Source organism: Pocillopora damicornis, chromosome 8, assembly GCF_964200805.1.
Source record: "Pocillopora damicornis chromosome 8, jaPocDami1.2, whole genome shotgun sequence".
Taxonomy (NCBI): Eukaryota; Metazoa; Cnidaria; class Anthozoa; order Scleractinia; family Pocilloporidae; genus Pocillopora; species Pocillopora damicornis.
The window spans coordinates 12189823-12202886 of NC_142677.1; the positions used below are offsets into that span (position 1 = coordinate 12189823).

Here is a 13064-nt window from a genome sequence, read left to right on the forward strand (position 1 = left end):
TTTTAAAGCTGAAAATTACCAAAAAGGAATGGTAGCTGCAGAATTTTCCCGTGAAAGGTTGTCTTCGTTGAAACGATTTTTATCTCTCCTTTGGCCATATGTTTACGTTACTCACTGAAGCTGGAAGTTAAAACATGGATGTTCATCATTAAACTCCCCAAAAATACAGTGCTATAATGAGTGAAATCCAGTGTTCCTTGGTTACAATCTAAAACAGCTCTTTCTTTTGAAGTGGATAGCACTTAATAACCTCCTGATATATTATTTCAACTGATTAATAGTGGGGGAAGCAGACATATTATTCAACCTGTGATATTTCTCTGGGTGCATTCCCTCAACCAAACAACTGGCTTAGAAGTGATCCTATTAAGGTCCACAGTGGAGTGACAGCAGTCTACATTACTATTGAGTACCTAACTCGCAACTGTTCGTCCTATTCTGACAATGGAGGGAAATATTGTAGAGAGTATTTTGACTTATACGTACATCAGTCCGGGCAAACAACGGAACCCGACCCCCTAACAAACAATGCTTCTTATGACAAGATTGCTAGAACAGCTCCGTCAGCTCTTGGCATCAGAGTTTCTCGAACGTTTAGTGTAAATGTTGAAGGAAAGTACATCGTACTGGCTTTTCATGACCAGGGTTCATGTACTGTCCTTCTCTCCGTCGCTGCTAAATATTACTTCTGCCCAGAGACGGTTCATGTTGGTGGTTTAGTGAACTTACCACGTACAATTGCTCCAGCAAACAACTCAATTCCAGTCGTAAGTAGCTGTACTAAAAATGCTGTCCACGAGCAAGGTATTTTAAGGGTGAACTGCCAAAGTGATGGGGGCTGGAATATCAGTTCACTTAAAGGAAATTGTATATGCAAAGAAGACATGGAAAATGTAGGAGGAGAATGCAAAGGTATATATAACTAAAGTAACATAGAAGTGTAGTGCTGAATAATTCTTCAGGCTGGCAACATAATTAGACAACAAGATGATTAATTTTTAGCTGGGTAATGAAATAGAGTATCAAGAATAAAAATCAGCGAAAATCAATTGAAATGACGTTCCAACGATTCGTTCATCATTTTTCAAATTCTAAAGGTCAGATTCCGTTGAGTCTTTTTGATACTAAGAAAGCGTGTTAAAGTCTCTTTGCATCTGGTTAAAATCTCTACAATGTGGAATGTAGAAAGTGTTAGTTGAGTACTAAATAGTTTTCCTTAAATGAGTCAGATTGAGCGTTCAGTTTAGGTTTTTTTCTTTGGATAAAGAACATTTCTTAAAATAAGCATTCAAATTTCCTGCGACATTTCTTAAGGACGGTAAATTGTTCGTGTAGATCTTTGTTCCTCTGATTGTGGGTATTACGCAGGTGTTTTCGAGTAGCTGAAAGCTTATGTTTAACAATATGTTGAAAAAGGTGTCGGCGAGTGATAAAGAGTAGAAGCGTTTTTGCGCCTCGTTATAGGCGTAGGAGGAAGAAAATTTGGATTCTCCACGAGGAATCAAATCCCAGACTTTCGGATTTCGCGTTCCGACGCTCTGCGAGAGAGACTCTCTTGAGTGAACAAGCTCAGTCCTAGTTTCATAGATTATGCGAGACACGTCTTGCATAGTGTTGGTGTCAGCAAAGTCGAAAGCGTCAAGTAAAGAAATAAAAAAAAAAAAATGGTAAACATGAGCCCGGTAATGAAATAGACAAAGTCTAAAAGGAGACGAAAAAAGCACCTTTTCTCTCCGATTAGACAATTTAAAAAATTGGAATGTGTATCCTGAAGACCTATCTCCTATATATTTCAGTTTCATCACTCAAAATCATTGCAAATCTTCGCCATCTCCCGAAACTTTCTCTTTTCTTTTTGGTTTTTGGTTTTCAGTCTAATTAAGGTGCTTTTTCTTAAGACCAGCTCTCAGTGCGACATGAGCATAAGCATTAGCGCGAGAAAACTCGATTTATTCTCAGCATAAATAACAGAATGGTGGAAGCTTTAACTCTAAGGAAAGAATCTAATCAACTGATAACTCCATAGTGAATTACGAGCATAAGTTAAAAGTAAATGGAATTCAAATTTGACAGGATCAATATCCTCTTGAGTACGTGAACTTATAGTTAGTCGTTTCGAAAGTGACTTGTTAGTGATAGGGATGACTTGTATCAAGAATGGAGGCTACGACCGATGGTAACGGGCTTTCCCTCCGTCACTGGTTACTGAAGAAAACGCTCAACTCCATAGTTTAGCTCAACTCATTTGTCTTTGGCTGAGATCGAAGAAAATTTTTAAATCGACTTTATCAAGATATCGATTTCATTTCCTTCTTCAGATTGCCCAGAAGGTAAATACAACGACGGTAATGGCTTTAATTGCACAGGTACGGATGCAAATATAGCTTTGTAATTTGAATGGCATCTGTTCGATTATACTTAATCGGTTAAGTATTTGTGGTCCTAAGCTGTATCCAACTCTTCATATTTATTTTCAGTTGTTAGTGCATCACTTTACCGTGGATATCTCGAAATTTTGGTTCACTTGCGATTAACTTTGTCATCTTCGTGAGACATTTATCCGTAAATCGTATCCTACACATTTGTCATTTCTACTGTATGAGCATCTGTTGAACAAATATGACGCAATTGCCTATTGTAGCTATACAGCAAACCAATAACACCAAATGCGTTAGAATGTTTCCTTAAATCTTGCACTAGCAGACTAAAACGAACAATTTTAAATATATAAGTGAATGAAACATGTGTGATGGCCTATTTAATCCTGTGGTCACTTAGTTTACAAGGTCGATTTTCCTAAAAAAAATAATGAAGAAAATAGACTGTTAAATATAATTCATAAAATGTGATTCCTGAATAAATAGTCTTGTGTTCCCCTCACAACATATCCAAATTCAGTCATACCATCAGCACCGAAAAATGTTCAAGTAATCTTCGTTAACCGAAGTGCGTTGGAGTTAAAATGGCAGTCTCCTGCAGTAACCGGTGACCAGACCCACGTGTCTTACGACGTCGACTGCCTTAAGCCGTGTGAGGGTGAAGAAGAAAACAACTGCTTTAATAAAGCTTGCGAGAGTGACGTCATTTTCATACCAAGAAAGGATAGCTTCAATGTCAGTCACGTTATAGTTGGAAACCTTACTTCATATGTAAACTACACCATGAAAATCTACGCTAAGAACCGAGTGAGCGAAGTAGCGAGAAGGAAACGTGGAATTGAGGCAAGTCTCTCGGAAATAACAGTAAGGACTAACGGATCAGGTAAGTCATGATCTGCTCCTGGACTAAATAGAATATCACATAAATTCCCTTCTACTTATCTATTGTTTAAGTGTAGAGGCTTAGGGTAACATCACAGTTCATTTCATAATTCGAAGTTTATGATTCATCTCCATTAAAAAAACTAGTTCCAGGTAAACCGGAAGTGTCTGTCGAACAACCGGAAATGGCTGTTGTTGTATCTTGGACATTAAAGGAAAAGAACGGAATCATTAAAGAGTACAACGTGACATATATAAGAGAAGATGAGAACTCAGAAACCAAGACTCTTGCCACCAAGGAAATGGAAACAAGGTTTGATTTAAAGGCTGGAAAAACTTATCAATTGCAGGTAGAAACATTTTATTACTTATCCGAGTTAATAATCAGTTTATAATCTCTTTTAGAAAAAAAAAGTTTGTTTAAAGCAACTAAAGAAAAAAGTATTAACTATTCAAGAATAAATGTTTTGACACTCTTAAGGTTCATGAATTATAAGTGATAGTAAACACACGATGGCTGAAAAAGAACGTCCAACCTTAGCTCCATAGGAAGACGCTATTTTTGTGCTCTTGAGGAACAATCCTATCTCATGAATATTATGATTTCTCTTCCCTAAGGTATTTGCCATAAACCAGATCGGAAGAGGACCTGCAGGAGTGAAGAATTTTACAGTGAAAAACAGTTAGTGTGTGTACTTCGTTCCGAAGTCACTTTACTCGTAAGATTGATATTTTGGGGCTCTCTTAACTATTTCAGTTTGAGCATTTTTCCTCTAGTTATTACTTTAATTTCAGCCCAAAATAATATCAGTCAATTTTGTGTCCCTCAGCTCTTGGGCTCCCACGACACCAAGAACCCGAAAAGAGGACTATCATGAACCTCAAGTTAGAAGAGCTGCATTACGACCTTTTTTTAGGTTAAATATAGGGGAATTTTGAAATGATAGAGCTTAAATAGAAAACCAACAAAGATATCAGATTATATAATAAGACAAACAGGAAGGTGGGTGTATAAGTACGTTGAAGATCAACCAGTGATGTAAGAGACAAATTTCAAGGAATCTCAGTTTTTTTTTTCGTAAGGCATAACCTTGATGTGCCTGCATCAAGCCGGAAATTTCAGCTCCGGAAACCATTTAAGTTGAAGAACACTCTCAACAAATTAAAACGTCTCGGAGCTGTACAAGAACTTACCAAAACACAAGAAAGTCACCAAGTCACAAGTAAATATTGAATTTGTGTTTTATTTGGTGGATAAAAGGTTATTGTCAGATTTGAGAATTTCTGAAACATTCAGATGACCTGTGTGACTCAATTTTTTTCTTAACTAAAATGTTTTTCAAGCTAGTCGAGTAAGTTTCCTTTATCTTCGTCTTGAGGTCATAATCATCGTTTGAGGCAACAGAAAGTGAAACATATTTTAAACGTAGTTAAAACTGAATCACCACAAAGACGCTTGAAGCCGGATACAAACATTTCAACGAAAATGTGTAAAACTGAAAATGAAATTATAACTGTCCGTCAATCTTCTGGTTTGGCTTCATGCTTCTCTACCATATTATATTTCTACATTAAAGCGAAAGAAGAGTTTAATAATTTCGTATTTGCGCCAATAGATGGTGCCGAAGTCGAATTGCTGAGAAAAAGGCAGCGGAATCTAACTTTAGGGTGTATGATGGTAAGTCCAGTCTATATCACACTATATCTAGACCACACCAAAAAATTACAACCAAAATGAATGCCCCAGAAATAAAAAAGTAAACCAAGCATGCAAACATACTGCATTCTCATAATGTTCGACTTTACAAAACTGAAAAAGATTCAATCAGCAAGGCCCCATATGTATGGTCTCGGGTACCCGAGCCAACCCTCCCCCCGAGTTACCCTAAGCGAGCTAACTTTTCACTTATTTCTTTACAAAGTTCAGCCGACAGTTTACATGAGGTTGTGAACTCGTCTCGGGAAGGCGAAACAACTCGAAGGGGAGGGGGAGGGGGGGGGGAATGCGTGCGCATGCTAAGGCAAGGATGTTAACAGCTATTCTTTCCCTGTCGTCCGCCATTTTGTCGAATATGTAACCTGGCCGAACGAGGGTTAGCAGATGTCAAATTTCATATAAACGCTCCGTAAAGTTGTCTTTATCCACAGGCGCACAAACTTCCCCCTTGAGGAGATAAACATAGTACAAGAAATTAATAATAATTACAATCAGGCAAGAATCCATATAGTCGCTTTATTTGACTTGTACAGAAGAGAGGCAAAAGCAGCAAGTAGCTGCGGAGAGCCTCAGTTTGTTTTCGCTTTCTGCATGCCTGTAATTAATTTTGTAGAAACAGTGCAACGTAAGTGTGTTAGATTTCTCTGCTAAAAAGTCCTTAGATTGCAAAATCATCCTTACCATTGGGAATTTTTCCTTAGAAATTCCAATCAGTTCTCTTCATGAGTATCAAAATGTGGATGGTTTTAAACTTGACCGTCTAAAGTTAATTACAGTTCAAGTACTTGGAAGTGGCAACTTTGGTCAAGTTTGTAAGGCAATTTACGGACCTTTGAGAACTGAAGTTGTTGTTAAATCATTAAAAGGTACGTTTAATCCAATCTTGCTTTCAAATATGGCTGTGTATGTATTCTTGTCCGAGCCGTTAAAGATATGGTGAAGGTTCTCGTTAGCTTTCTCCTGTAAACCTGATCATTTAATTTTTATCTTAACATTACATTCTAGATAATGCCTTGCCGAAAGACGTGCAAGATTTTAAAACTGAGTTGGTCGTTATGAGCTTCTTGCAGCCTCATCCCCATGTGGTAAAACTAATTGGTTGCTGTCTTGAAAAAGGTACATCTTAATGATTAACTGATGCACGTGAATGATTGATTGACTGATCGAGAATAACCTTGGGCTTTTATTTGATTCCAGATCCCTCCCTAATAGTTTTGGAGTATTTAGCGTATGGTGATTTGTTGGGATACCTGCATAAAAGCAGAGGAATTGAGGATACCTATAACACAGGAGGAAAGGGACCAAGTTCATCACTGAGAGAGAAGGACCTCTTGTCTTTTGCGTGGATGATCGCTGATGGCATGAATTATTTAGCATCAATGAAGGTAAACTTGACATTTTTCACCACTAAAAACGAGGAAATCACAAGAAACCCATTTATTCCTAGAAACTCATATGTATTGCAAGAGGGTAGATATTAAAAGTACTGTATATTCGCAACACATTTTGCATTTTTCATCGTGCTTTTTAGCACGATGCAAAATTATCACCCTTAACGGAGTCTCTTTGTAAAAGAAGTTAGCGAAGTTCAAAGAGTGTGTGGTAAAACTGAGAAAACTTTGATCGCACAATTTACATTTTATTTCAATATCAACTCGGTGCGGACAATGATAAATGGGAATAATACATGGTTGTAAGACGACCTGACGTGATTAGTTTATTGTACGTTGCATGAATATTGATTAATTATGAGGAAGACGCCTAACCGGGCGAACATTTAGGCGTGAACTTTAAATACTTTTATTGTACAAACTGTAGTGCTATACAAGGATTTCCAATCCTGAGAAAAGGCTTATCAACACACGTGAAAAATACGGTAATTTCACATGTGTTTGATATCGCCAATCAGCTGCTGACGCGTCACTCGCCTTTTCTTGCCACTCTGGGAATACCTTCGTCATTCTCAATCGAAGATCGTTTGTCGAAATTTTTGGCCTCGAATCATGGCTGCTAAAACACCGAAAAATTCTCATGGCCAATGGGGGGAAGACAACCAAAATGTGAAAAGAAAAATCTAAAGTTACATAATCAGTGGCTTTGGTAATGGGATTTCTCACGGCTGAAAACGAAAATCTAAGTGTCTAATGTTCTTTCATCTTCACCCAACATTTAAGTTTCCTTAATTTCTTGACGACACAACCGCATTGTATGAGACTGATACGTGTAGTAAACACTTTTCGGAAATTGTTTCACAGAGTTTGACGCGGTAGTATAGCCACTGCATGTCCAGGGAACCCAGTGTATAAAAAATCCCTCTAGTTATCAAAACAAGCTCTTTTCTTTGGCAAATCAACACTCATTAATTTCAAATTTTATAGTGCCTAATGAAGGGTGTTATATGGAGATTGATCATTAAGTCCAAACAATAACTTACGGATTAAGATTATGTGAATATTTCTATATTCTACAGATGGTCTTACGGCATTGTGATGTGGGAGGTGTTTACCATTGGTATGTAGAGAAATGTGGAGAACTTCCCTCTGGCTACGTACATAACACTTTGACTATAACATGTCTTTCATACGGCAGTTAAGGCTGAGCAAAACTATTGTAGATTCACTGACTTAAAAGATCCCTGGCAGGATTTTGAGGTTTGGTGATAATGGGTCGGATAAAATTGTACAGATATTTACCTGTAAAACCAGAATGAAGCGGCAAACTTGCTAAATTTTCTGCTCCCTACCTCAACCCAACCTCTTCTCCCCCCCTACCCCCCCCCCCCCCCTTTTCTCGTGGAGAGGCTATTCTAATGGATTCCCAACCGGGCAAATCGGATTGCCCAAGTTTTATACAAATGCCTTTACAATTTTCTCAAAAGAATCTTCCCTTTGAGGGAAAGGATATTGAAGCACTGTCAATTTTTTTGTTACACATATCGTTTCAGGCGAGTCACCTTATCCTGGAAAAACATCCCGAAAAATTGCTAATTTGTTGCAGACAGGGTACCGTATGCCAAGGCCAGTACATATCTCACAAGAACTCTAAGTATACCTTCGGACTGCAATATATTACTGCGCGAATAGAAAGATAAAGCAGGAAATTTACGTAAAAAATTAAACTTTTCTTGCCGCCTGCCGCCAAAGGTAAAGCATTTACATCTGCCGAAAAGTGAGTACGAGTAGAATTTATTTTTTTAAGTACTGTTTTCCATAAACTTAGACTTAATATTTGTTATTTCTATGACTTCTCAGTTTTACTTTCTCGAATTGAATGCTGAAATACCTTTGACTAACCGATTTCATGGTCTGCGCTGCATTTTACGGACCACATTAAATTTTCCTTCGGATCTAAGACTCAAGTGTGGCCATAAATCCAAGCGGAAAAATCGAGGTCCATGACTTTCAACCAAGCATAGCTTACGTGCGAGATAATTCATGCGAGATACCCTTCTTGCTATTCAGATAGTGATGATAATTGTTTCGGATGAACGGAGTAAATTATGTTAATAATGATGTTATTCAGTGAGTGACACAGGCATACTCGGAAAAGAGAACTCCATTGAGCTACTGATCATGACAGGAGCCTCGAGGTAGACTAGGCCGTTTATTGAACTAGGCCCATTGTGGAAAAATTCCTACATGATGCTAGGATTAGGAATAGACATGTGATTCTTTTGCGCAATGATGAATGAAGATGTTAAATTTTAAGCGAGGTAGTTGGCGAAACATGATGTTATTTAGGCATACTCGGAAACATGAACTCAGAGTGCTAATATTGGGTGTTGAAAGCAAATTATCTTCTTCATTTTTACCCGTTCTCTTTAAACTAGTGAACATAATATAGTATCATTGTCAAGAATATATAAGTTATTTTATAAAAGTCATTCCTATTTCAGGTATTCGATTATGAAGGAGTGTTGGGAAGAAGAGCCCTCAAAGAGACCAACATTCCAGTGGCTTTGCTCCGCGATGAAACGACTGCTGGATGATCATAAGGTTTGTTTGCAAGTATTTCCCCCGAGGTTATAATTTTGGTCAGTCATTTTGTATCAAAACCTCAATTTTTTACCCATCTTTGGTTATGGCATTCCTTCACCTCCCCCTTCCCCGCCTTGACAGATTTTATCCCTCCCTCCTTTCGATACTGTGTTTTACTGTGCTCGAAGGGGGAGCGGAAGGGTACAACACAAAAGTCTAGGGATGATTCCTAGCTCAGAAGGATTCACTCACTAACCTTCCTCTCAATATAATTTAATAAGATACACTTTGACAAGTTTTTTCTTTATCTGATTTCTTCTCCAGACTTACGTGAACTTGGAAATCTACAACGGCAAGAGTTATGTCAACTTTGATATGATGATGGACAAAGAGTGATGAAAACTTTTCAATTTATTTCAATCAATACTGAAGGGTAGAGGTTCAATCAACGATATACGCCTAATTTATAACCTTACCTCTTAATTATGCAAGTAGAACTGAAATGAAGAAGCTCCTTAATATTAACGATACAAAAGGGTTCGTTTTGGGAAATATATGTTAGTAGTGTTTGTATCAGGCGGTACATTGTGTGCTATTTTACGGAGAAAACTGTTTCATTAGCCAAAATATTGGACCTAAAGTTAATTTTGATTTGAAATTGGTTAGAAATTCCTAATTTTCGACAAATATTCAAAGAAAGCTTTTACTAAAGGAATTGTTGAAAATATAAACGTTGATTTCAGCTTGCAGCCCAATTAAGCACGTTTTAACTATGCTTATTCTCTGGCTTATATACTACAACAGCATTTAAGTTGCAACACGGGTTTGAATCATACAGTCGGTCCCTGTTTCTAAGTATTATTCTGAGGGTGCTTCTTAAGGACAGCGAAAAACGTCTTGTATCAAACTTTCATTTTGTTTGACCGAGGTTTTGGTGAACGGTTATGCCTACTGCAAGCTCAAGAAACAAAAGTTGAAATTTAAACATTCAATAACACCTTAAAAGCTCAATTACATTCTAATTCTTAGGAAATTAGCTGGAATTACAGCTTATAATGAATAAATCAATGGGGTCAAAATAGATTATCGGCTGACACGAAAGATTCCACGACAAACATTTGCTGCTAACAAAGACACATTACCAAACTCTCGCAAACATGCCTTAATTGTTAATGAAACCTGTCTGTAGTTCTTTAAAATTCAATGTTACTCTGAGCTGAAATAATGGTCATAGTCAACTGCCACCGAAGAAATGCACAATTTAATTCTGATAACACGCTTATGATACCATGATCCCGAGCTGAACAAATTATTCTGCCCGAATGCATCTGTAAATGACACCATAAAAATGTAAATATTTAAAAAGGCTTGACATTACTTGAAAGTTACATTGAAAACGAGGAAACTCCTCATATACAAAATCCATATACAAAACAGATGCACCGGAGACACGTTTTCGAGGCACACCTTTTTGGGAATTTTTGTGCGACACATTTATGAACAGCTTCCAGTGATTCAGTGATTTTCCAGTAACCGTGCACTAAGGGATTGCTCAAGGAGCAAGAATTGTGGTTAATACTTGATTCGTGGGTACAATAAAACCGAGAGCAATAAGTCTCTAAAACAAATACATTTCAAAAGGTGCCCAGTCTGCTAGGCATCCGAGTCCGTAGTTACAGTCAAGGGTTGAGTGAGCGAAACGGAAACTCTCTCAGTTACTAATTGATTCTTCTCATCAGCTTGTGAGTTAAACCGTACTATGAGAAATTATAACGTATTTTAAAGAATAAAAGGTAAAGTTATGACACCCCTCCAAATGCTGCATTATATCTATTTATTTCACTCTCAATGAAACGGATTCTAGCGAAAATAAAGGTTATAAATTGAAGCATTAACGGAAATTTTCTCTTAATCACTTGCATGGATCAAAGCATATCAACGGTTGCGAACTACGACAAGTCTACAACCGTACCAAATAATGGAGGTCACGCAGAATCAAACCCATGGAGTCGTCTACCTGTGAGTTTGCTGTAAGTTTCATAACTATCACGCCATTTGAAAGCATTGCTTAAACGTAACTCTTTGATTTGCTGGCGAAAGTTCAAAATTCCCCGTCTCTTATTTTGCAAAGAGCTGGTACCAGAAAACGATTTGTTAGAGAGTCTGAGCCTTTCTGCAAGGAATTTGAGAATTTGTGGGTATTTCACCTGTACTTTGATATGCGTTTTATAGCTTAGAATTGAAATACTCCATGACAGGGTGGTTTTGTAATTTACTATTTAACCCTACTTCTGCTGGTTAAAAAACGCACAAATTTGTCCACATTCAGTTTTTAATTCATATCTCAACAAATATTTACAGGAATAACACCTACAATATGTCATTTTAAAGTGTATAGAATGGGCTTCTCAGGGAAAAAAAAAATTCATCATAGAAACCCTGGACTTTCCTAAAAAGTAAAATTTAAAACACAAAATAAGTAAGACATAGTGTAAAACTTGAGGTCAAAGTCACTTTTCCTCATAGGTATAGGTTACTTAAGATTAATTGATAGCAGAAGTTAATTATTAACATCTCAGCAACATTTCCTGAAAATCTGAAAGAAAAAGAATAAATAATGAATTTTTTATGAATTTTTATGTGCACCCCGTGTCATTCCAAAAAAATTAGCAAAAATTTGTCCACATTCAGTTTTAATTCATATCTCAACAAACATTTACAGGAATAACACCTACAATATGTCATTTTAAAGTGTATAAAATGGGCTTCTCAGGAAAAAAAAGAATTCATCATTGAAACCCTGGACTTTCCTAAAAAGTAAAATTTAAAACACAAAATAAGTAAGACATAGTGTAAAACTTGAGGTCAAAGTCACTTTTCCTCACAGGTATAGGTTACTTAAGATTAATTGATAGCAGAAGTTAATTAAATTATTTTCATCATTTTGAATTATTCCCTTCTTATCTCCATAATATACGATGGAATGATATTGTCCTAGGGGACGATTTTTTTGAAATTTAGGAAAGAAGAATACAAATACAGCATAAAATTACAGGTTTGAAATCTGTTAAACGAAATTCTAAGGCCGCGAAATCGTCTATAAAGTTATGAGAATGTATTTTACAATCCATGTAGGAAAATAAGCTACATGATTATAGAAAAAACTTTTTTTTGTGGTTGATGCAAAGTTTGTTCAGTGAAATTACACTAAGTTTACCATTTGAGAAAACTATGGTCATAAACGTAACAAGGATAATTTACTACAGTTGCAGCTACTGTGACCACTGCACGCCAGAAAAGCTTAACCTAGCATTGCGTTACCATTTCGTTCAGCAAGTCTGCTTAATAAATTTATTAACATTCGTCATTAGAAACCAATGAATTAGAATAAATATAATCCACATAATTCATTGCTTGTCGCTTTTCCTGTTCCTTTCCTGTTCTAAACCCCGGTGAAAAACGTGACTCCAACTCTGCTTATTTTCTTCAGCGAACATAAATAGGTGCCAGGTACTGTCAATATCTGGCCTGAAGAATGGGAGGGGTAACCTGAAGGGGACAAAAATCCCATCCAGGAGGAATGATGACACTCCTCGTCATTTCATGCTTAAGACGCCGGGATGAGCAATGGCAGCTTGGGTAATGACTTGTTAAAAGTTAGCCTTTTTTCCAACAAAGTTCCCTCAGGATCTTCTTCGGTTATTTTTACTGCTATTCACTTCTCCATAAGTGTGCTCTGCATGTTTGAAAGTTGATCCCGTCGTTGTTTTCACAGAAGCAACGCTTCTCTCATGTTAAGCATTAGTCGTCGTTGAGTAGAACATGACTCAATGCTACTTATCTTCAAATGGCTTCACTCCAGGCGCACATTAAGTGTATGTGGTACAAATTTGATTATTCGAAAGCAGTCAAACCAACTAATTAAGTTCTGCCTCTTGGGTGACTTCGTAAGCTTCATCTCAAGAATGCGTTATAAACCACTTCATCATTCTTATATTACGTACCCACAATTCCTGTATAATAGCGCAGAACGATGTTATCACTGGCGCAGATTTCAATTTCCGCCGGCAGAAACAACAAAAAACGTGTGGGAGGCTAAGAAAGTTTATT

The 13064-nt window shown here is 37.0% G+C and overlaps 1 protein-coding gene and 1 long non-coding RNA gene across 2 annotated transcripts in view; both read left to right on the plus strand.

Moving 5' to 3' along the window:
• LOC149041392 (ephrin type-A receptor 4-B-like) overlaps positions 1–9350 on the plus strand; it is a 75091-nt gene extending 65741 nt beyond the window's left edge. The window contains exons 4-14 of the mRNA XM_089180859.1: positions 282–912; positions 2319–2366; positions 2899–3261; positions 4091–4145; positions 4877–4938; positions 5679–5843; positions 5983–6093; positions 6175–6434; positions 7448–7488; positions 8873–8972; positions 9279–9350. Of these exons, the coding sequence (XP_089036985.1) occupies positions 282–912; positions 2319–2366; positions 2899–3261; positions 4091–4145; positions 4877–4938; positions 5679–5843; positions 5983–6093; positions 6175–6434; positions 7448–7488; positions 8873–8972; positions 9279–9350 (1908 nt within the window). The remainder of the gene's footprint in view (positions 1–281; positions 913–2318; positions 2367–2898; positions 3262–4090; positions 4146–4876; positions 4939–5678; positions 5844–5982; positions 6094–6174; positions 6435–7447; positions 7489–8872; positions 8973–9278) is intronic.
• On the plus strand, positions 2861–3995 carry LOC149041396 (uncharacterized). Its single transcript, XR_016179437.1, has 2 exons — positions 2861–3610; positions 3879–3995. It is a non-coding gene; the product is annotated as an uncharacterized LOC149041396 (long non-coding RNA).
• Positions 9351–13064: the final 3714 nt, after the last annotated feature.